Source organism: Podarcis filfolensis, assembly GCF_964270895.1.
Source record: "Podarcis filfolensis genome assembly, chromosome: 1".
NCBI lineage: Eukaryota > Metazoa > Chordata > Lepidosauria > Squamata > Lacertidae > Podarcis > Podarcis filfolensis.
In genome coordinates, this window is record NC_139604.1 from 67692909 (window position 1) to 67715852 (window position 22944).

General features: G+C 39.1%; 1 protein-coding gene across 25 annotated transcripts in view; it reads right to left on the reverse strand.

The window, feature by feature from the left end:
• The window catches only part of STK33 (serine/threonine kinase 33), a 54117-nt gene that overhangs the window by 26813 nt on the left and 4360 nt on the right, over nucleotides 1–22944 (reverse strand). For 2 of the 25 annotated variants that reach the window (XM_083591327.1, XM_083591348.1), the window contains exons 2-8: nucleotides 13144–13207; nucleotides 9975–10062; nucleotides 7627–7677; nucleotides 6834–7148; nucleotides 2818–2940; nucleotides 1301–1414; nucleotides 410–514 (exon numbers count right to left, since the gene is read on the reverse strand). In XM_083591327.1, the coding sequence (XP_083447453.1) occupies nucleotides 410–514; nucleotides 1301–1414; nucleotides 2818–2940; nucleotides 6834–7148; nucleotides 7627–7668 (699 nt within the window). In that variant the 5' untranslated portion in view covers nucleotides 7669–7677; nucleotides 9975–10062; nucleotides 13144–13207. Of the gene's footprint in view, nucleotides 1–409; nucleotides 515–1300; nucleotides 1415–2817; nucleotides 2941–6833; nucleotides 7149–7626; nucleotides 7678–9974; nucleotides 10063–10156; nucleotides 10245–13143; nucleotides 13208–13308; nucleotides 13363–22944 lie in introns of those variants that run through there. The other 23 variants (XM_083591350.1, XM_083591330.1, XM_083591349.1 and 20 more) reach the window with 17 other exon arrangements.

Genomic DNA, 22944 nt, shown 5'->3' on the forward strand with positions numbered 1-22944 from the left:
AACGTTTGACTTGCAAGGCATTTGGGACCCAAGGTACAACTGTATTCTTAAATGTTACAACATTCAAAAACTGAAAATATAAAGTGATATTGGTTATAAGTGCTTTTCAAAGAAGAGTCATTCAAGGTGAAAAATGCAGAAGTGGGAGGCAGGCGCTAAGGATCCTTTGCACCACTCACTTCCCTGATAAACAGCTTCTTCAAAGGTCTTTTACTCCTAGGGGGACTATATCAGAGCACCACTGGGTGGCTTGGGAGCTTCAGCACCCTCTCCCCCTCTATAAAGCCCCATTTCCACTTTATAGGAACTGAATGGCAACACAATTCTAACACAACCATCTGTCATCTCCACACATGGTTTGCACCTTTGGGTTAACTGCATTATAGGATTTCTGTTGATAATGTCTTACCTTGGGAGTCTCAAACACCTGTTCAAGATGTATTATATGCTCATGGTTTACTGTTTTTAGGATGCTCACTTCCCTTTCAAGTAGTTTTACTGCAGAACTCCCCGCCTTTAAGAGTGAGAGAAACACATTTCTTGCGGCAGCTTCAAAGTCAGGTTCCATAGCCTTAGTCCTGTCAAACACCCCTACCAGAACTTCATGAGACAAACACATAAAAAACTAAACCAAGCCAAGGTAGGCATGGTTGTTACATTCATAAGAGGAATGATAAAATTATCCCGATATTTGCAATAAGATACAGACAGGTAAGTGAAGAGAGAGCAAGAGGTATGGCACACATGAGTTGCAAGATACACAGAAAAATAAGCCTATAAACCATCTGAAACCATCAGAGGCACAAGGAGTACCAAGAATAAAAGGCTCTATATTACTCCAACTAGATGCTACTTGTCCTAATTTTTTTGATAGGATCATGCACTACGTAACTCAATAATTACAAAATTGATTCTGCAATTATTTATCCAAATACGATTCCTGGAATTAAAATATTCAGAACATACTAGGCAGTTCGAAACCACTTATTTCATTTGAACCATTTGTTTGAAAATGGTAGCATTATTATTATTATTATTATTATTATTATTATTATTATTATTATTATATTTGTATATCACCCTTTATCCATAGGTCTCAGAGTTGTTCACGATATTATGTCTCATGCTTTCTGAGAAATGAAAGTTGAAGAAAACTGATGACAGCATGAAAATCAACATATTCACCATTTGCAATGTGAATTTGGGGCACATAAATGTATTGTGGTGATTAATTTGTAATAAATAATATTATCATTGTCTGAAAAATAAAAACTTATTCTCCAATACAATTAAAGCCTACCTTTTCCCGGTTCACTTTCTTGATTGCCCACTTCATGCCTGTTTCTTTGTCTGTTACTTCAATCACCACACCAAAGCTGCCTTGTCCTAATTTCCTTCCAAATGAATAAATTTGCTGCAGTAATAAGAAGAAGAATAAGAAGAATAAAATTAACAAGTCGAATGTTACAGAGGAACACTCAGTAAGGACTCATCCAGACTTGGTCTTGCCCCACCACTTTCCCCTAGGGAAACCCAATCTGTACTGCTGAATTGGACCAAACGCCAGCTGGGCTTTCTGCGGATTGACATTTGCTGTGATTCATTGGTAAAGAGCAGGTTTTCTCAGGGAAATCTGTGGGACAAGGGCAAAATCGCTCAGACTTTCTAGACACAGGTTCACCTGTGCTTTCTAGGCACAGGTAAAGTGAAAGTGTGGATGAGACCCTAAGTTATGTCAATAGTCAAATATATGAGAAAAACATCCTCAAGACTGATGAATTTCACTAAATATTCAAATCCTTATTACTGAGAAAAACTGAGTTTTGCAGGACATCAAAAAACCAGATTGTGATGACGGGGGCAGTGGGCTGACAGCAATGGAGTGTGCTTTGCACTTGAAAAAGAAGGCACTCACAAAAGAAATGTTCTAGGATGCTTTCAGGAAAATATACGGGTCTTCCATTTTATACCGTGGGGCGAAAGAATCCTAACTTTACATACATGCTGATGGTGACTGATCAGGAAAGGGATATTGGGGGTGTGGTGGATAGGATAATGAAAATATCAGCCTAATTTGCATGCCAGGGGATCATTAGGAAAGAATAAAAAACTAACCTGCCCATATCATAATACTTTATACAAATATATGGTGTGGCTGCACGTGGGTTACAGCGCACAGTTTTGGCCACCACCGATTGCAAAGAATATTGTAGAACTGGAAAAGTTGCACATGAGGCCATTATGCGTCATCACTATGGTGGCTGAGCTGTGCCTCTGAGCTCTCTGTTCTCCTACTTTCAATGCCCGCTGGGTTCTGGGAGAGGGGAGATCTGGAATGCTTCCTAAAGACACTGAGTCCGTCAGCTGTCTCTCCCCTGGTGGTCCTCTTCCTCCTCCTCCTGTCGCATTATTTCCCAGCTTTCCCCCTCATCTGCCTCTGAGCTGTGACCTCCCTCAAACCTCTGTTGTAATTCTGAACTGTCTCCTCCTTCTCTGGAAGGGTCTGGCTGGGGAGGCGGTCTCCACCATTCCTCCTCTGCCCAGTCTCTGACATCCAGCCTGATGAAGAGTGTTGAGAAACTTGAAAGCTTGCTTTTGACATTGGGATTGCTGCATTACAGAGGGTTGGACTTTATGACCCTTTGGATCCCAATCTGCAGTTCTGTGATTCTATGATATTATGTCAGTCAGGATGGTCCTTATACAGGCATTACCACTCTCCCACCCATGGACCAATGCAGCTATTTACACAGCTATTTTTGCCATCTTCTAATTAAAAATTGTACCAAAAGCCTGGAGGAATGCACAGCTACGAACCTGAATTGCTGCTCCATCTTCTATTCGCGTGTGAGGAACTTTGAAATCTGTATTACTGCCACGAATGCCTGGGGTGGTAATGAGCATTTTCCTCTGAGAGTCTGTTAGTTCTGACTTTGGCATCTTTAGGGACATAAAAAGAGAAGCATGAAATTAAAATACAAACCATTGTTTTAAAAGGCTATATGCTATTTTATGTACCTTCCGGCACATGCAGTAAGTTATATGTAAGTTATTACAAGAAAACGAGAAAATATATGAAGTGGGACAAGACCTAGAAAAGGTGAACTTATTGGATTTCAAAACAACAGATCGCAAAACAATCAAAATGTATGATGGAGCAGGAGGCAGCCAATGTAGTAGCTGTTGTTGAACTTCAACTCACCTCAGCCCCATCCAGTATGGCCAATTGTAATGGATAGTGGGAACTGAAGTCCAGTAACACTTGGAAGTCACCACATTGGCTAACCCTGTGTCGGAGTATGAATAAGTGGAAAGAAAGAGAGTCTAAAGACACCTTATATAAAAATATGTATTCCTTTTTCCTTTCTGATGCATTTGATCTATTTCAACAAGGAGTTCCAACGTAATTTAAGCTTGCATTGCTTTTTTATGTTCAACTTCAGTTCTAGGAAATGCTTGCTGAAAAGCAAGTCTCACTCACAGAATCCAGATTCTGCAGCATGTCTCCCAATAAGCCTCTCTATTTCCTTGTTTTCTACAAGAGGACTAGTATGTCTAGGCAGCAGGTGAGCAGTTACCCCCATGTACCACCAGCTGAAAGAGCAAAAGCCACCCTGAACAGCACCATCCTGCATTGATAGCTGATAACACACCAGCTATGGTCCGAAAAGGGTTCATTCCCTAAGGGTGATGCACATGCTTCGCAGGGGAAGGTCCATGGCTCAGTGGTGGAGCATACGCTTTTCATGTCAAAGGTTCCGGGTTCCATCCCTGGTATTTTTAGGGAGGGCTGGGAAGGATCCCTGCCTGAAACCCAGAGAGGCATTGCTAGCCAGTGTCAAGAATATTGAGCTAGATGGACTGAAGGTCTGGCTAGTTAAAAGTCAGTTTCCTATATTCTATGTACTTATAGCCAATCCAAAACCCCATATTCAATACAAGTCTCAAGACTGGGAAGAAACTTAATCTGAGTCCTGGAGAAGCTACTGCTAATCACAGTAAAGAGACAGTACTGAGCTAGATGAACTAATAATCCAATTTTTGTTTTTTTATTCCAAACTATTTATATAGCAGTATGGTACCCTCAAACCAGAAATAGCCAAATCAATGCACAATAAAACTTTTTTTCATAAAGCAGGTTCATATATTCATATTCTAATAGAAACATAGAATTGTAGAGTTGGAAGGGACCATGTTAAAATAAAATAGGACAATTTGATTCACTCTGTACCGATATAAGCCAACCAAGCAGAAGAACCTAATGGCTGCTTTAAAAAATCCTTTTTAAACTGATACCGGACAATATATATAAGGAATTCCACTAAATAAACAGTAGTGGAAATGTATTTGTATTTACATATTTACAACTGTAAATGCTACTGGTGTTAGACAGCCTGAATAAAGAATCTAGAATTACTAGGGTTTTTAAAAATTCCTAATGCCTGATACTTTCTTTTTTTTTATCAAGCAGAGTAAAAGATTATTCTTTTTGTGTGAATCAGCCAACTGGGATACGCTAACAAAAAATGACACTGCATTAAGTGCCTGCATTAAGTTAATCAATTAGATACTAAATTAATGAAGTAGCTGATGTTGGAAAAAAGACAAGTAAATGTATAACTAAGAGAATAAAATGATGCTAAAATTATTTGTGCTAATATAATATCCATCTTACACTAAAAAAGTAAAGAAATCTATAACAATAATGGATTTCATATATGGCAATTCTAAAGTTAGTGGTCATGCTTTTCAAAACATCCTATGCATTCTACTGACCATTCGAGATGTAAAACTCAGTTGCCAATAGTAAAATGAAGTAATTCTTTTTGATTATACTATATGACATAAAGAGTATAATCATAGGTTACTATATTATCTTTTTATATCAGATGTAAATCACTCATGGTATGTTCAAACAAAGTTTATCTGAGATTGTTCAAAGTTTGCATCCCGCTTTTTAAGAGCACTACTTTAAGGAGGCCAATTTGTGTTAATTGACCAAATTATGGGTAATCCTCTGGAGTTTCAATCTTAAGTGCTTTCCCATCCCATTTGTTTTGAATGTATATTTATTTCAGGGGATTTTTTTGCAACAAAAGCTTTTAAAGATTTGTGCTGTACAAGTTTCAAATACTTGTGTTCTCAAATAAATGCAGTACACAGCACTGGACTGAAAACAAAAGAAAATGTCCTTTGTACATATTTTCTATAAAAAGCATCAGGGGAATAATAGAAATTTAGGTCAATCACCACTTCTGCTTAATTTCTCCACACAATTATTGTAACTTTTGAAAATTGTGAGATTAAATGTGAGCTATTATTTCAAAGAAAATCAAATGATTCAACATATCTACATTCTCAACATCAGCTGAAACTGATCTAATGATGTCACCCCAGTTGTTGCAAGGGTGACTTGTTTCATCTCTCTGCTGTCACTGCTCAAAGCGCCATGCCTATTAGGTTTTAAAAGAGGAAGGTTAGGGAGCTTGCGTTTCAGAGGCAGGGGACCGGCAGAAAGGGCTTCTGGGAATAGTGGATGCTTTTTCTGACGCCCTCAAATTGGCCTGAGCAGGGCATGGGAGGGATCAGAGAATAAGTCAGTCTAAGGCAGCCTTTCTCAACCTGTGGGTCCCCAGATGTTGTTGAACTACAATTCCCATCACCCCTAGCTAACAAGCCCAGAGCTCAGGGATGATAGGAGTTGTAGTCCAACAACATCTGGGGATCCACAGGTTGAGAACCGCTGGTCTAAGGCAAGTTCTGGACAGCTCACTCATCCTTAGCAGTCACCAGAACACTTCTAGGTTTTCCTCTGTGGAGCTACCAGACAGGCTCCTGCACCTTTGCAAGATGACAGGCAGGCAGCTGCTTAAACAGGTAAAGGCATATCCAACATGTAGAAGAAGCCATGGTGAGCATAACACCTGCAACTCTTCTGCCTGCTGTTATGCAGTTTTCAATGGCAACGAACCGCCGCTGGGACAAAAGACTGGCAATCCCGCCTGCCTTTGTTTCAGACGCTATTCCATCTGCCATGCCGTTCAATAAAAAGATTTCATACAGCTGCCATTGCTTTGTTACTGGGAGTTAGCGGATAGGGATCTCTTCTCCCATCCTAGTTCAATCTCACTTCAGGATGAGAGTCTTAACAGGGAGGGGTGCCAATGCTTTTTCTACTACTGGGATTTAAGTTCAGTGAGCCCTCCATTCAAAGCGGGCAGCCTCTCGGAACCCACAAGTGAAACAGGTACAGCTGCCACTGTAAAGGAGTCCATCAACTGGCAGGGGGAGGGGGAGGAACAAGGCATATATGATCAATAACTTAGCAGAGCTAGCCGGCCAAGAAAAACAGCACAGGAACATGGAGCAGAGGTCCATTATTAAACAAGTAATTTGCCCATCCAGCACCCAACTGGCTTGGTCAGCACTTTGTCAGGTGTGTCTGCACAAGCTTAAGCTTCCTATCCCTGTCTGAGTATAAGCCTAGGACTTTCTCCAGGCAAGACTTCTACTGTTTCATAGGGCTAGAGTTTCTTACGTGTCCTATTTGGTCCTGCCACATATGGTTGGAATTGTACATGGTCACCCGGAGGGTGGCAAATGCTCCACATCTTCTGCCTGTTTCTGTGGCTGAGTGGGTAAGCAGCTTTCCTGGAGGGGAGTGCTTTATAGGTTTGAATCCTGTCATTTTCCTATTTTGCCTGACGTTACTATCACTGGCCAGATTTCACAAAGGCATTTCACAAAAGGGGAAGTTATCTGAACATACACTGGGGTGGTGGAAGGATGGTGGAACAAGAAGAAAATAAAATCTTTGAAGTTAGTATTCTTACATTTGCTAAATAAGATGTTTGTTTCTTTGACAAGGTGTCTTCAGGATCCGAACATTCACTCACTGAAGTAGTTGGTGACTCTGAGGTCTCTACTACACCTTGTTCAGGGCTCATGGTGCCATTATTGCAACGGGGGCAAAAAAGCACAACATTGCTTGGCTCAAATGATGTGCAACACTCTGTGCATTTTGCAGTTGTATTTTCCTGACTGAGATCAGCCATCTGTTTGGTCGTGTAGATCCTGCTGTACAAATTAAACAGTAGCACAAAGATTGGTACCTCAGTGTCCACTGTTGAAGGAAGCAAAACAAAAAGCTGAGAAAAGGAATTGGAAGGTCACAGTTAGTGGACTGGTGGTATTAAAATGTGTTATGACTAGCAATGGCTTCAAGCAATAACAGTACTGTAATACAGACTTCTGATCTCTCTCGATCTCTCTATACACACGTGTGTGTGTACACACACACACACACACACACACACACACACATATTTAAACAGCATTTCTGTGTGCTGCTCTGGTTTCGCCAGAAGCGGCTTAGTCATGCTGACCACATGACCCGGAAAAACTGTCTGCAGACAAACGTCGGCTCCCTTGGCCAGTAAAGCGAGATGAGAGCCACAACCCCAGAGTCGTTCACAACTGGACTTAACTGTCAGGGGTCCTTTACCTTTTTTAAGCAGGGGAAATTATTTATCTTGATGATTTCAGCTTACAAAAGGGGAATATATAATGGTACATTTTTTATGTTGTAATATTAGAAGGAATATTATGTACAACCTAAAATCTTACCTCAAAAAGTGAGGACCATGTTGAAATAGGTAGCACTGTCATGGAAGGGAGCTGGAGTAAGAATGGATAGAAAGAAAGCACTGAAATCTACAGACTAAGTTCAATCTGCCTACTATTCATAAACTAAAAGACACCCCCCCCAAAAAAAAACCCATACAGAAACAGCATGCTAGAATGTTCTGTTGTTTGTTATTAGTTACTTTATCATTCTGGGCTAGATTCAACTAACTGGACTTCCCCTAGCATAACAAGGTTTTATCTCCTGTCTTGCCTCCTGCACCTGCACCCCAAATTGGCTCAGTGGGAATGGGAAAACCCCCAGAAACGTTCATAGAGGAGAGAGGCGGGGTTGTTCGGTGCTTGTGCTGACAGAACATTTGTAAAAGCACAACACTGAATTCTTCCCTGTTTATATTCTCAGCTGTAGAATAAAAATTGAAAACATAAAACAAAACCTATTATGCTAGAGAGGTAAATGTGTATTCGGCTAGCTTGAATGAATTGACAGGGCTTCAGGTATTTGGTAGGATGTTGGACTAGATAAGCCTTTGGATCCTATCTTATTGCTTGATCCTTAAAAGAAGAATACTTAATTTAAGCCAGTGTGTCAGACCTTAAAACAATTCCATCCCCCCTTACAGCCTTTGCTCTCTAATGTTCTTTATATTCCTCACTGGGTACATTCCCCCAGATCCAGCAACTTCTGAGATATGTCTACTCCACCTCTGAGATTGCTACCTGCCAACCTATCTACGATGGTGGTGGCACAGCCATCTTATGCCACTTCAACTGTGAAATGTGTAGGCTGGGGCCAATACAAACACAATCAAGATAGCTCTGATCTGTGTCATTGCCGAGCTGCCCCCTGCAGTCCCCACTGCCACTTGGAGCTCTGGATTCCATGCCAGAAGCACACCAGGGCAGCATAATTAATATGGCAGAATGGTGAGTTTGGGCATGCAGTCCAGAGCTCCAGTCAAAGCTGCCCCCTCAGCCCTGTGGGCATGCCAGGAATCAGATGGGCCCAGCATCTCACATGTTGGCAGCGGGTTTAACATGGGTTTTGCTCATCTCTAAAAATGAATGAGCTGTGCTTGTTCCAATGTTTGCTACCAGACTATATGAAAAGGGTTTTAAATTTTGACTTTAAATATATGACAGGAAAGACCAACTGGAAAGCCCGGGACCAAATCATTTTACAGTACCTCTACAGCCCAACCAAATTCTAAGCATGGTGTCATGAAAGGTTAGTCTACAGTTTCAGCTGTAATGAAAAGGAAAACAGATTCCATTCCCAAGAAATAGTGACTCCACACATACTCTCTCTTTTGGATTTTGTATGTAATGTCCTGGCTAAACCTTGAGCACATGGGTTCTATAATTGTCATACCCTAAGTATTGCACTGCACCTACTTTATTATGGAGCTTGACTACTCATGAGAAAGTCGGTTGCTAGTTAATAGACACTTCCTACCACCAGGTGATTAGGAGAATGGCATGGTCCCCAACAATGCAGAAGTTAGCCATCCCTGACATAAAGCAGCATATCAATGAGCTTAATGGTCAACCATGCAATGTGCAAGTGTGATTTACCCACCACATGGATACTGAAGAATAATTAACCTAAAGAATCTCTTGTACACTTTTTGTGTTAGCCAAGCATATCAAATTTATAGCTAGCTTCCTAATCTCTTTTTATGCAGAGAGCCAGAGTACATTTTAAAGCATTCCTAAAATATCAAAGAAGAACAGGAGTTATCTAAACAAATGCAGGATAAATAATTATAATCCCTTCTGGACAGACCAAAGCTCAAAGCAAAAGGTGTGTAAAGTGAAACAGGTGAAACAGACCCTTTAAATTTTGACCAGAATGCTATAGGAAGCTCAAGTGCAATGCTGCCATGTTATTAAAGTCTAAAACCAATAGCTAGATAATTAAACAAAAAACAAAACAATATTATGTAACTGTATCCAAACATTTCATCTCCGCTTAACAAACACAAAACTTTTATTACTTCCAACTCTACAATTCTATTATTATCCTTTTATGTTTCTAAGAGTACATTCACAAGCAATAGGCACAACTGGGTCTGCCATCTCACCTATGTACTTTGTGATGTGTCGCATTCAAACATTTGAAGGTGCTAACTCAAGTTTATCAATATTTCAGCCATGCCATTATAGATCAAAATCAATCACTGTCAAAATTGTCTAAATGGAAATAGGTTACATTTGCTTAACCACATTATATATGCCTAGTTGCATCTCAAAGCAAATATACATGAGGTAAATGCTTCCCTGCTACTATTTTATTTTAATTTTTGTACTGCCAAAGTGTATCAACTCACTGAGTTATTATTCTAGTTACTCTGCTGAAGGTCACTGTGAAGTTTTCTTCCCAATAAAATCAAATTTTGCACCATGGCAATACAGACTCTGTAAGAAGAAACCAAAAGATTTTTCTGAATAGCAAAACATGAACTTGTATAAATTTGCACAACCTTAGCCATGTTCCCTGCAAAAAGTTTACCTTGTGGGTGGAATTTGGAGGTTCGGATTGGGATCAGGATGATGCAGACTGCGGAGGGACAGGGAAGGTACTGAAATTCTGGAGGTACCTTGGAAAGAGAAGCCATAAAGGGGGGAAGCATCTCTGGCAGCATATTTGGGGCAAGTGAGAAAACCAGAAAATGATTTGCAAGATCTTAAGTCTGTTTTCCCCATCAAATACTTTCAAGGTTTGCAATGAATATGAACAATAGGTGCTTGATCTTCTGGGGCAGTGACAGCCACTGAGTTAGAGGCTGCTGAATCCCGTTGTTCCCTGTAGTTACTACACACTGGCACAAATCTGTTCTGGAGAGCTGGCGGAAGGCTTTTCAGAAGACAATTTACAGGGCAATATCCAAGTAGATTTTTCCTTCAACATAAAAAATTCCCACTTACACACCAGAACTCCCTCCTCCCTGTGCATGAGAACCCCACATCCTCCTCAAATTTGATGTAGAGAGTAGGAAAAAACCACAGAACAGATTTAGGAGCCATGAAGGGGGAAGAGAGGGGGTGAAATCCTTTTGTTTATGGAATTAGTTCGTTTCATACCACCTACAAAATCCTGACAAACTGAAACGTTCTATAGTGAAGTAAGAACTTAATAGCTCCATTTATAAAGTGAAAAATTAATGGAAAAGCAAAGTCAATAAAACATACTGTTAATACTCTTTCATTTAAGCTCCTGCAAAGCAAAATTTAGCAGAATTTGAAACAGTTTCCTGCTCAAAGGATAATTATCAAACTGCTTTCTACTCCTCTTTTATTTATAGTATTGATGTATTGAATGATGTTTTATGGTAGTTGGAAAGATTTTATGTTTTGAAAGGCAGTACATATATAAATCCCCAAAATAAATAAATAATAAAACTGTAAAGAGCGTGTAAGTTTTAGTGGTTGAACATGTTTGGGAACCAGTAGACATGCTCAGAAGTGTTAGGATTAACTGGAAAATACCTTTAATAAACTAAAAAGAAAAAAGAAAATGCACTTTTAGCACAGCAGTGTTGAAGTACAAAATATGATGGATAAAAAATGAAAAAGTGAACAAGAACTCAGGCTGACTAGGAAGAAAAAGTAAAACAGCATGTACATTTGAGCACTGCAATGACCTTGAATACTCATCACAAAATGGAGGCAAATATCTGACAATTTTAGCAGGTGGTCAGAGGGAAAGACTATTTGAATAGCTTCCAGAAAAAGAAAATCCGACCATCTTTTCTTTCACCTAGTGATGTTCCAGTACCTTATAGTGGATAATATTTTTCTTAAATGAACAGAATTCTGTACTTATATGATATAAATTCTGGAGTAATCCTACTGAAGCCAATACCGTTACTCTAAGTTTAAAAAATCTGGTTCAGTGTGATTAAAATCAATAGAGCGCATCGTTTGATGATACTACTTCTCAAGAAAAGGCTATAAGCTTCAGGCATGCTATTATTTGATTACACAATTTCATTGACAGGTTGAAAGGCTTAAAAGGCAACTGAGATATGTGGAGGATTTCATTTTCGCAGGAAGAGGATTCATTTCCTCATTTGAAAGGACATCACCATGTCATTTCCTCAAAGTTTTTTTTTAAAAAAATCTGTCCTTTGTTGTAAGACACTTGACAAGAAAATTCCTTTTCTAATCTCAAAAAAGCAGATTTCTTGCCAGTTATGATTGGATTTTTTTTCAACAGTGCACAGCATCATTTTATAAATATGAATTATAACTCTGATATTGTTCTATGAATGTATTTGTGGGAAGTTTTTATTTTATGCATTTGTTTATTTTTCTCCATCCTCTCTGGGTCAATTTATGTTTCTGTTGTTGAGTCTTCCAAGGGGCATGGGTCTACCGATTGTGTTCCGTACTTGATATCAACACCTTGCATCCTTCAGCAGGGCAAAATTTAAAGCAAAGTAAATAAATGATTTTGTTTCTGGTAGAATGACTGATGACAGGACAGGAATATACAAACAAGGGAATACTCCAACCTGTCATATATATGAAGCTTACTGCCTACATAACTTGTTTTCACAGGTCCACAACTGTCTATGTCATGTATGAAATGAGGCAGTCACTAGATCCTACAAAACGTACTTTCAAGAGAAGTCACAACCTACACCTAAACAAAGATAAGAATTATTATTTTTTTACCAAAAAAAAAAGACACTCCATCAGTATTTGGGGCTACCCTGCCACATAGTATGATTACCCTCCAAGGCCTTTTGCTTTTCTTCCAGACATAGCTGTCATATCACCAACTCCAGCGAAATCCCCATCTAGGTCAGCAAACTACTGCTTCCATAAAAACAAGTCTGGACTGCTTTATGGAGTTAGTGCACTAGAGTCTAACAACAGAGAACAGTGTAAGAAACATCTTCCCCACTGAGAGGGAATGATGTGCAGTCTAACTCTTGCTATAGTAACATTACAGCCTAGATGTTCCTTGCTTATCTGACTGACTTACACTCCATTCTGGTCACCTAATATCTGATCCTTTGAACTGACTGATATTAAACCTGAAAGAAGCACTGTAGTCATCGCCTTCTTGTTCTTCATTGATACATGACTGGCCCATTAATACCTGCCAGCCAAAAAATATTATCTCCCCAACTACTGCATAGCTTCATGGTAGCTGTTCATCTTTCTTACTTCTGCCTACTTATTATCTGGACTGACTAAGTAACTGCTTAGCCTAAATGTGACGAGTTAGTGAGTGTGCAACATTGCAGTGCAATGCATACTGTAGACATGCAGTGTGGTAAGTACTGTCTTTTATCACATTTCAGTAACTACTATGAGTGGCACGTGGTAGAACTCTGCTGCTTTGTGATGGGTGTATAGCACTGCAGCGTAAGAAATACGTTTAGATGCATGTATGTGTTTTTTCTAAAAGAGAAACCTATTGTGTGTTTCTACAAACCTAGCATTTGAAAATGAAATTGATTATTAACAAAAAATAATAATTCTTACCTGATACACTCACATTTGATTGGTCGCACGAAACACCACTGTAACTTCAAAATGTTCCCATTCCCTATATTTAAAAAGGAATGAATATTTTACTTGCTATTTATACTTGCTGCTCCAAAATAATAAGCCTAGAAAGTATACCGGGGGGGGGGCGATCAACCTTACATCAGAGCAGCACAAGTCTAATCAGGTTTTCAGCGGCTGGAAACCAAGGTTTTATAATCAGTGGGGCATAACTGGAAGTGAAAAAACCCATAAGCAGAGACCCAAGGAGAGTGGGGGCAAATTAATGTTTAATTGCACATAAGAGCATCCTATTGTCAAGGACAACAAGGGCCAAGTCTGTACAAGTAAAGGTAATTATTTAACTAGTCAAGCCGCTAACTAATGCTTCATACTGCTATGAACACTAATCTCACACACAGACATATAACACAGCTGGAACTGAAAAAACATTATTAGCCAAGGAGAAAAATAAAACACATGAGCTGGCTTCATCAGATATTTAGTATTATCCATATTACTGAGTGTAGCTACCACGCATACCTAGGTGTTACATACAGTTTATCTAAAATATTGTAATTATTTAAAATAAATTATTTAATAATTTTTCAAATATATCATTTTTTTCCACATTATCTTCTTTTTTTAACAAAAATGCTTGCTTAATTACCAAGATATATTCACCATACATTAAAGGGGACGGCTGAAATGGATAGCATCATAGAAGATACTAAGAAAAACAAGTGAAAACAAATATATAGATGCTTAACTGGACTAATTGGATGCTCTCTCTGTGTGGTAAGTACATCATAGGACATGATAATTTACTTTAAAATATGACCGTCATATTGGTCTTCTAGATTGGTTTTCATAGATTATGCTGATAACATCATGATGTTCTTACTGTAAAGAAGTTTTGAACAAGTTTACTTAAGATTTGCTTTACCCCATAAATGCCCACTCAATAAATAAAAAAAACATGAAGTACATTTAACACTGCCCTTTCTCATGGTAAATATTATATATAAAAGCACCCTGGGTCAGTATATGCCTATTTAATTACCTCCACAAAGTTATATACTATACTAACAAGGGGCCAGGGAGGCGCGAAAGTGTGGTCCTCTGTTGCATTGGAAGCCTCTTTTTTTCTTTCTTTCTTTCTTTCTTTCTTTCTTTCTTTCTTTCTTTCTTTCTTTCTTTCGTTATACCAGCTCCTGGTTGGCAAAACTGAGAGGCTTAAGGATTGGGCCTTTGGGAGGAGGATCCATGGGACGTAGCCTCTGCCACCCCACCTCAAAACAAACTAATTGTTTCTATCCTTTCAGCTGTCTACCATCAGAATAAGAACCACCAACAGTAGCTTTCTGCCCACTTTAGTGGAGCTGGGACAAAAGCCAGTGGAAAAACCTCTACACACCAACCTAACTCCCTCCATCAGGGAGTAAGGATTGCAGCCTACGTCTGTGAGGTATATTTCACATACCTATTTTATATATTCCAGAGAGACGCTAGTATACGCTGTATGGAAAGTATGTTCCCTGTTCAAATCCACTATACTGCATTCTCTATTCAATCGCTATTAAAATCTCTTATACGTTGCTGTAAGGCTGTAGCCTTTTACTTTCCAAAAAAATAATTACATAAGAAAAGGAAAGATTGCCACAAATTATTAAAATCATATAACTCAGCATGACTGCTCACCACCATCAGTTGTCGCCAATTTTTGTTCACTTTTTATTGTGTTGAATATTAATTCAAATATGGTATTACATACACTAATGAAAGGACAAATGCTTCTTATCTACTCCCTCTGTGCAGGACTGTTAAAGCCATCTTTTGTATCTTGCCTTAGTAATAAAATGCTGATTTATAGTGTTTGCTTTATCTGTTGAAGTAAGATAATGGAGGAGCTATTGCCCAAGTAGATTTTCATTTCATCTGGCATAAGATACAAATCCCCACCTTCACATATCTTGAACCTGCTACTCCTAAAACATAGGTATAGGAATAATGCACTCCAGTGAACAAAGAAAAAAAGTATCAAGAAAAACCTGCTTGCTATCAAAGCAAACACTGCTACTGTTATGTGATTCACAAAAATAATTTCTCAGAAACTCAACAGCTCTTAAAATCTAAGACAGAAACCAAATACAGATTGTACACTTAGGTCACCTGCCAATGCTCTTCTTTGAACATCCCACTGATGCAAGTAAGGCAGGTGGAAACTAGAGAGAGGGCACTTTTGGTTGTGGTACTCCTCTCCCAGAAATACTCACCTGACACGTATTATGCTATCTTTTTTGTGCCAGGTCTTTTATTCTCCCTGGGTTTGTTTGTTTTTTACCAAAAAAAGACTTTTACAAAAACTTTATTGTTTTTATTATATCCAGTTTGTGAGGCTGCACAAGCATACAAACTTCGGGAGAAGAGCTTGTAGCCACTTTGCCCATCTCTGGTCCTTTTTTGCTCCTCTGCCATACTAAGCTAGGACAAGGTTTGGCTTAGCGGGTTGTACAAACCAATGTTACTTTATTATTGATTTTTTTTAAAAAAAATAAAGAATAGGTTTGCAATGCTGTTTTTAATCCTGTAAACTTCCCACAATCTTAAGATGAAGGGCTTTATAGAACCCTAATGATGATAATATCAATAATAATAATCATGAAATAAAATAGGAGAGGTGGCAATCTCGCTTTTGTTAACCCCATCCCTGAAAATCACATACTCAATTCAAAGGGCAAAAGCGGAATTCCTCAACTGCAGTTGCATCATAGCAGTCTAACTGTAGACACCCTCATCACATACTATGGCCAGGGTTTACAGACAGCTCCTATATTTACATACTTAGTGCAATTTCATGTACACTCCATGCCTCTCTGCTTCCTGCCTCCTCCACATCTGCACCCACACTCCTCAATCTGACCACTGCATCTTCAGCCTTAAGTACTATGATCCAGAGCATGCACGCATGATCCAATTCCAGCAACTGCAGCAGATTTACATCCACATTTTGGGGAAATCCACAGATAACTGTTTTCAATAGCAGGTGTCAAATTATCTGTGCTCCTCATACATGACATACTCATCCAGGAAGTCTACCCTCCTAATTTGAGAAATATTCTCAGACAGCAGCAGACTTTGGTACACAAAGTCCAGCCTAGAAAGAAACCCAAAAGTTTCCTAGCACCTTATCAATGAACTAATTTATAACAATGATAGTTTTTGTACACAACAACCTTCCTCATCAGATAATGACATAGGCAGAGCTGGTGTTGGAGACAAATAACTGCATGGATACATGGATTTGGAATCAGCAGAAGAAACTGCACCACTCCATCATGCTAACAAGCTGGAATTAATGATATATATTCAAGTCAAAGGCTAAAACAAACTGAACAATACTCATCTCGAAAAAATGGAATGTACTACAGACTTTCTATTTTGTGTGCCTATGTAAGACAAGGAAGCTAATATTTCTTTGGGGGAGAAAGTTGAAGAAAACAGCACTCTCTAAAAGAGTATGTAAATCATGTAGATATCTAGTGTGAAAAATCCTCTATACTGCACTGTGTTACTCTCTCCTCAAAGGGAAATAAATCAAAGCTATTATCTTTGTAGTTTTATCGGGAATAAAGAAGGCAGACTGCTGACCTTTTTTATCCTCTGAACTTCAACAAAATTGTTTAACATTTATTTACAAGTCTGTCATATGATAAAGACAATACCTTCAATGAAGCTTCACTCAAAGACCAAGGGTGATATAGCTTATAGTTTAACGCAACATTGCTGCAAGCAGAAAATTAAATGCTGAAAGGTACAAACTTGATAAGAAGTTTTTTAAAGGGGGTTTTTTTTAAGGTGAACTTGGGAACTTATGCTCAAGGAAAAGTGCAGCTATAATAAAGATCAAGTGCTGAAGCATAAACTACAGTTGTCTAGTTTAGCTACCTGGAAGGTGCTTCAACCCTGAAATTAAAAACTTTAGTATAAACTAGTACATTTTTTTAAAAATTGGGAAATGACTTAAAAAACCTACAGGACTAACTTTCAATGTTTGCAATATTTTATGATCAGAACCAAATTAAAAGTCCCAAATACGTCTGTGTTTTCATTAATAAAGTTACCTAGCACTGTAGTTATTTGTTTTTTCCACGAGGTGGCACTTTTGTACTGTCATGAAAGGCTTGGTGATCTCTTTAATCAAGCCACATTCCTTCATCCTTTCCAAATCCATTTATACTTTGTGGCGTAAGAGAATGGGGAGTCTGTGTGCTGTATGGTTTGGCATTAAACAATGGATTTTCAGCAAACCCCTGTCTCCAAAGACTCCTATACGTCTCGCTGTTCTCTTAAGTTCCATTGCGGCCTGTATTCCTCAGCTGATATTATTATTCATTTATTATTTAGTTATTTCAAAACCACACTTTCATAGAAAATAAAACAAGGCATTGAACAGCTTATAAACACAGTACTGCAATAATAACAGTAAAAATGCCAATGGCGTATCAATGAAAAATGGTCAGTAAAAAAAACTGTATTTAAAGGCCTGTCTGAACAACACATTTTTTAAAAGAGATCTATAAGATAGCAGAGGTGACACCTGCCAAACTTCTAGGAGTTCCAAAGGGCAGGAACTGCCAAACTAAAAGCTTGCCCCCTGGTAAAAGCCAGAGGGCATTGAGGGGGCACCAAGAACTGTCCCGTTTATGACCTTGAATCACATTCAACAACAGAATTAGGAACACACTAGGAGGAGTACAGTGGTACCTCGGGTTACATACGCTTCAGGTTACAGACTCCGCTAACCCAGAAATAGTACCTCAGGTTAAGAACTTTGCTTCAGGATGAGAACAGAAATCATGCTCCGGCGGCGCAGCGGGAGGCCCCATTAGCTAAAGTGGTACTTCAGGTTAAGAAAAGTTTCAGGTTAAGAACAGAGCTCCGGAACGAATTAAGTTCTTAACCCGAGTTACCACTGTATACACATTCTCTCACTCATGCACACACATTCCTAGAGCGCACACTCTCACATGCACACACACATGCAAGCATACAGACCACAGATACTACATTGATCCCCATGTCAGTGCAGGCTGAAAGACAAACCAGGTGCCCCAGGCTCCTTAAAGAGGAAAGTGGGACAAGAAAAGGAGGGAGGGAAGGGAGGGGTTGATGGACCACTAACAAAACTTCACAGAACTTATGCTGCCATGGATTCACCATAAACGTAAACCTCTCTTCTTTGTAGCTTCTGTGACAAAACATCTTCTAAACAATTTAACATACTCCTCAGGCAGTGTAAACTTGTTTCTCTCCTATGCAGGTCTGAGGGGGTTCTGCAATCCTATTTGTCTCCTCAGGAATAAATTATCCCACAAATAGTTACATTTATTAACGGAGCCTAAGAAAAAGTGAGTAACCACTGTGCGTACTTTTATCTATATGAAAAATAATTATTTTAAAAATCCCATTCTTAGCACTTCCTGCACTGTGCTCTTCTGTCTTGGCACTATTGCAAATTTTTGCATGCTACTTGTAAAGATCCCCCCCTGCACCCCCTTAAAGTGCTTTTCCTGGGCTTTCTTCTGTGCTGCTCTTGCATGAGGAATTTCCCCTTTTTAAAATGGTTGCAGCTACATCTGGTGTTTTATGGAGCAGCGCTTACATCCTCTACCCTGCCTCTGTGCCTAGCATATGAAAGCAAAGTTCTGCTGTGGGGGGAGGGGGGACTTACTTTGCAAAGATTCAGCAGGCTTGTAAATATCTGGACTTATTTTCAAGGCTGGTTTAGCACCTGACATCTTGTGAAGCAGGGCCAGATTAAGACCTTTGGAGGTCCTAGGCACTTGGTGCCCCCATATTTATCTAATTCAAAATTTTATTTTTTTGAAATGAAACAAAACCTACAGAAAGATGGAAAGTAATGTTTATTTTTGTATACTTCCACTTTATTCATATTTGAAAAAAAATCTACTTTTTCTCATTGCAAAGTCTTTGATCAGATCCTTAGAACAAATCTTACATAAGACATATTCCTCCATACTTAGTAGAGATAATAAGGCATCCAGCCTACCTCGTTGCATAGTTGTTCTGTTGGGATTTTTAATATACTTCAACTGAGAAAATGAACACTCAGCTGAGCAATTTGTGACCATTAATGCTAAAAATCTGGCAATGAATCTGTGGTGCCCCCTTCCCTTGATACCCTAAGCAAGTGCTTATTTTGCTTAATGGTTAATCCAGCCCTGGGTAGAAGTATTAAGTGATTTCCTTAATTCTGTCATTTGTGTTTTCCACCAGATGGCACCTTAGTACGATACAGTATCTGCTTTGTATAGTCACATTCAATTGGCATTTGTTTTTCAGTACACTGTTTTGCATTTTAGTGGAGAAACATTAATGTGGTTTACACTTCAGAGTCACCTAAGTGTTCCATTCAAAGATTATGTGAAAGAAAATGTTTCTTATCTATAGCTATCCTCAGCACAATATGCATATATATTAAATATACAGATGTTATGTGCAATTTGATCTCTCTAAATCATCAGGAAATTACCTCCTTCATCATGGATGTTGGGAGGTACACATTGCAAAATAGGTATGCGGGATAACTGCACAACAAAATTGCACTAGCCCTTCTCGTTCTACTTTTGAATACATTTAAATTACCGTATTTTTCACCCTATAGGACGCACCGTCCCATAAGGTGCACCTAGTTTTTTTTGGGGGGGGGGGGGAATAAAGGGAAAAAAATTATTTTCCCCCCAGGCGCGGGGCTGGGGCGGGGGAGGCGCGAGCTTCCCCCGACCCCAGCCCCCAAACAGGCAGCTCTCTGCAAGCCGTGGGAGCCGAGCGCTGGCTCCCGCTGCTTGTGGAGAGGTCCATGAAGCCTGGACGCGCTGATCTCAGCGCACGCAGGCTTCGGCATGCAGGCAACTCTCCGCAAGCAGTGGGAGTGCTCCCACTGCTTGCGGAGAGGTCCACAAAGCCTGGAGAGCGAGAGGGGTCGGTGCGCACCGACCCCTCTCGCTCTCCAGGCTTCAGCGAAAGCCTGCATTCGCCCCATAGGACGCACACACATTTCCCCTTCATTTTTGGAGAGGAAAAGGTACGTCCTATAGGGCGAAAAATACGGTAAGTGATGCAGCTCTTCCCTTTCAGTTAATTTCCAGAGAGGGAATAATGGCAGTACATCATTTGAATCTCAGTTGTATCCCATTAACCAAAATAACCTTTCTCCTTTTTGGTAAAATACTTCCAAGCTCAAACCTACTGCATCCCACGACTCCCATTTGTGACACAGCTGACAAAAAAGAGACTGACAGCAATGATTTGCAATTTTTGTAAAAAAAATCCAGTTGCATGGGCTGGCACCAATATAGATGGGTCCCTGCTGAATGGCAGCCCTTTCTACCAATTTCTGATCTATTTTGCATACTACTGCCCTGACAAACTCTGCTGCAATATCCTACCAGCATCTTAGTTATCAATCCATACTAGCTTGTTGCATTAGCTCATACCCCAAGTGCGATATCCTGGTTGTTATATTGCACAAATTTTTTGTGAACTGATTCTACTTTGTTGACACAGAAGCTCGAAAGATCCGAACATAAATAACGCCATCACCATACAATCTGACCACAACAAAGCATGTACTGTATTCAGATAAAGGTGTAAAACATCCTAAACAAGAGATTGCCCTTAAGATAAAGGGATAGAAATATTAACAGTGAAATTGTGAAATTGAGTCATTGTGATCATCTCCACGTTCATATTAACAAACTGCAGATAAAATCTTGTCGAGAAAGCCCCATTGTTAAATGGAAACCACAAAAGTTCACATAACAAAGAAGTTTGCTATGCTCATGTTTACAGCAGGCCTTGGCTAGTTGCTAGGAGCACTGCTTTCAGTGGGATTTTTGCATTCTTGTCTAGTTCACTTCAAGTGCTTGAACATTCCCATAATAAAATTGCTTTTAGACTGCCCTGTTCAACACACTACAGAGAACCCAATTCTGTCCAAGTCAGTGTAATGTATCCCTGTTTACATCATATTGTAAATGTAACATTCTTTGGAGAAAGTTAGAAGGCTCTTATATCATATCTATGGTCTGGATATGCAGTCTGTACAACATAAAGATATGATTGTACAGGTGTGCAATTCCCCATTGGATACACTCCAACATTTCTCCAATGAAAATAGGAATATTCTAACATACATAAGCTAGACTCATACAGGCTTTCTCATAACAGGAATGAGGGGGGAACCTTTTTTTTTTTTTTTTTGGTAGCCTCCCCACCACATTAATAAATATTGACATAAGTAACTAAGGGAGCATATAATAGAAATCTACAAAATTATGCACAGTGTAGAGAAAGTGGGCTGGGGAGAAAGTATAGCACTTTCCTCTCTTTTCCATACCAGAACTCCATCCAATGAAATTAAATTACAGAGGATTCTGTATTACAGTATTGCAGGTAGATCCAATAGGACTGTTCTTGTGTTAAGGGTGAAGGGTTGCAGCTCCAACAGTATAGAGAATGTCAGCTAAGCAGGAGGTTCCAAGCTAGAAAATATGATAAAGTTATGCACAGGGAGGACTAAGTGTCAAGGAGTACAATTAGCAAGTTTTTTCTAGGAGCAGCTCGTGAACCTAAGTAGTGCCAATTCAGTGGGGTAGCATTTCTGTTAATGTTGCAAACGGACAAAATTGTGCCACACTAAACTTACTGGTTTCACAGGGTAAAGAAAACCAGCTCCTATCCCCTTTTTGTATTTTTTTCTGGACAAGACAGCTGGCTTCTTCTCTCTCCTGCCTTACAAAAAACAACTACTCCCACCATTCCTTCCTAATGTGTTTTAGCAAATTAATGATTTGTGAATCCTTGATTTAAAGCATCTATTTTACAGGCTGCCGTGAACATTCTTGAGGAGAGTGAATATGACTATCTATTGAAAATTAGATAACATAATTAGTTACTCATTTAGAAGCAGAGAGAAAATGAGTAATCATCTTAGTCTATTGCCCTTGTGTCTTATGGCCCAGTAACCATAAGATGGCTTTTATTTCAACAACACAGAAGGGATTTTAAGAATTATATTCATATAATTGAATACATTCATAGCATAACGGTGATCTCATCAAATTTAATAAAGTTGCTGAAAATTCTGTCAGAAATCATGTAATGTAGGAAACAAGGGTCAAGACTGTGCCTATGATGGGCAGTAAGCCTTGTTAGCACTTCTGGAGACGTATCACAGTGTGCTGTTTTATAACAAGTGGCTATATTTTTTTCAGAAGCTATAGTTTGGTCTACAATAATAAAAACTAGTAATTACCACCAACACTAGTGGTAATGAACTTCTAGTGTTCATTTCCATTAAATGATTAGAAGAATCAGTGGTGCAGCTGCCCACTAAATATGGTGAGGTGCAGCCAAGTTGTTTTGGTTTTCTCATAATCATCCTCCGTTGCTATTGTGGACACTTAAGAACTTTAAGTGTTATTTAATGTGAATTTAATTTTGCCAAAATGTTTTACTACCTTTTTACCATCACAGCTCTGTAAAGTAGACCATTGTGCAACTTGAGCAAAACAACAACAAAAAACAATACTACTACCTTAACAGCTAATAAATTTATTATGGCCTAAGGTTTTAGGTACTAAAATACACAGGATCAGATGTCTCATTTTTTGTAATCCATGCATGCTTAAGGAATAATACATTTTGCTAGCCTCTAAAGTGCTACTTCACTACAGTTTCATTTCTGCTGTAAGCCATGGCTAGTTGTATAAC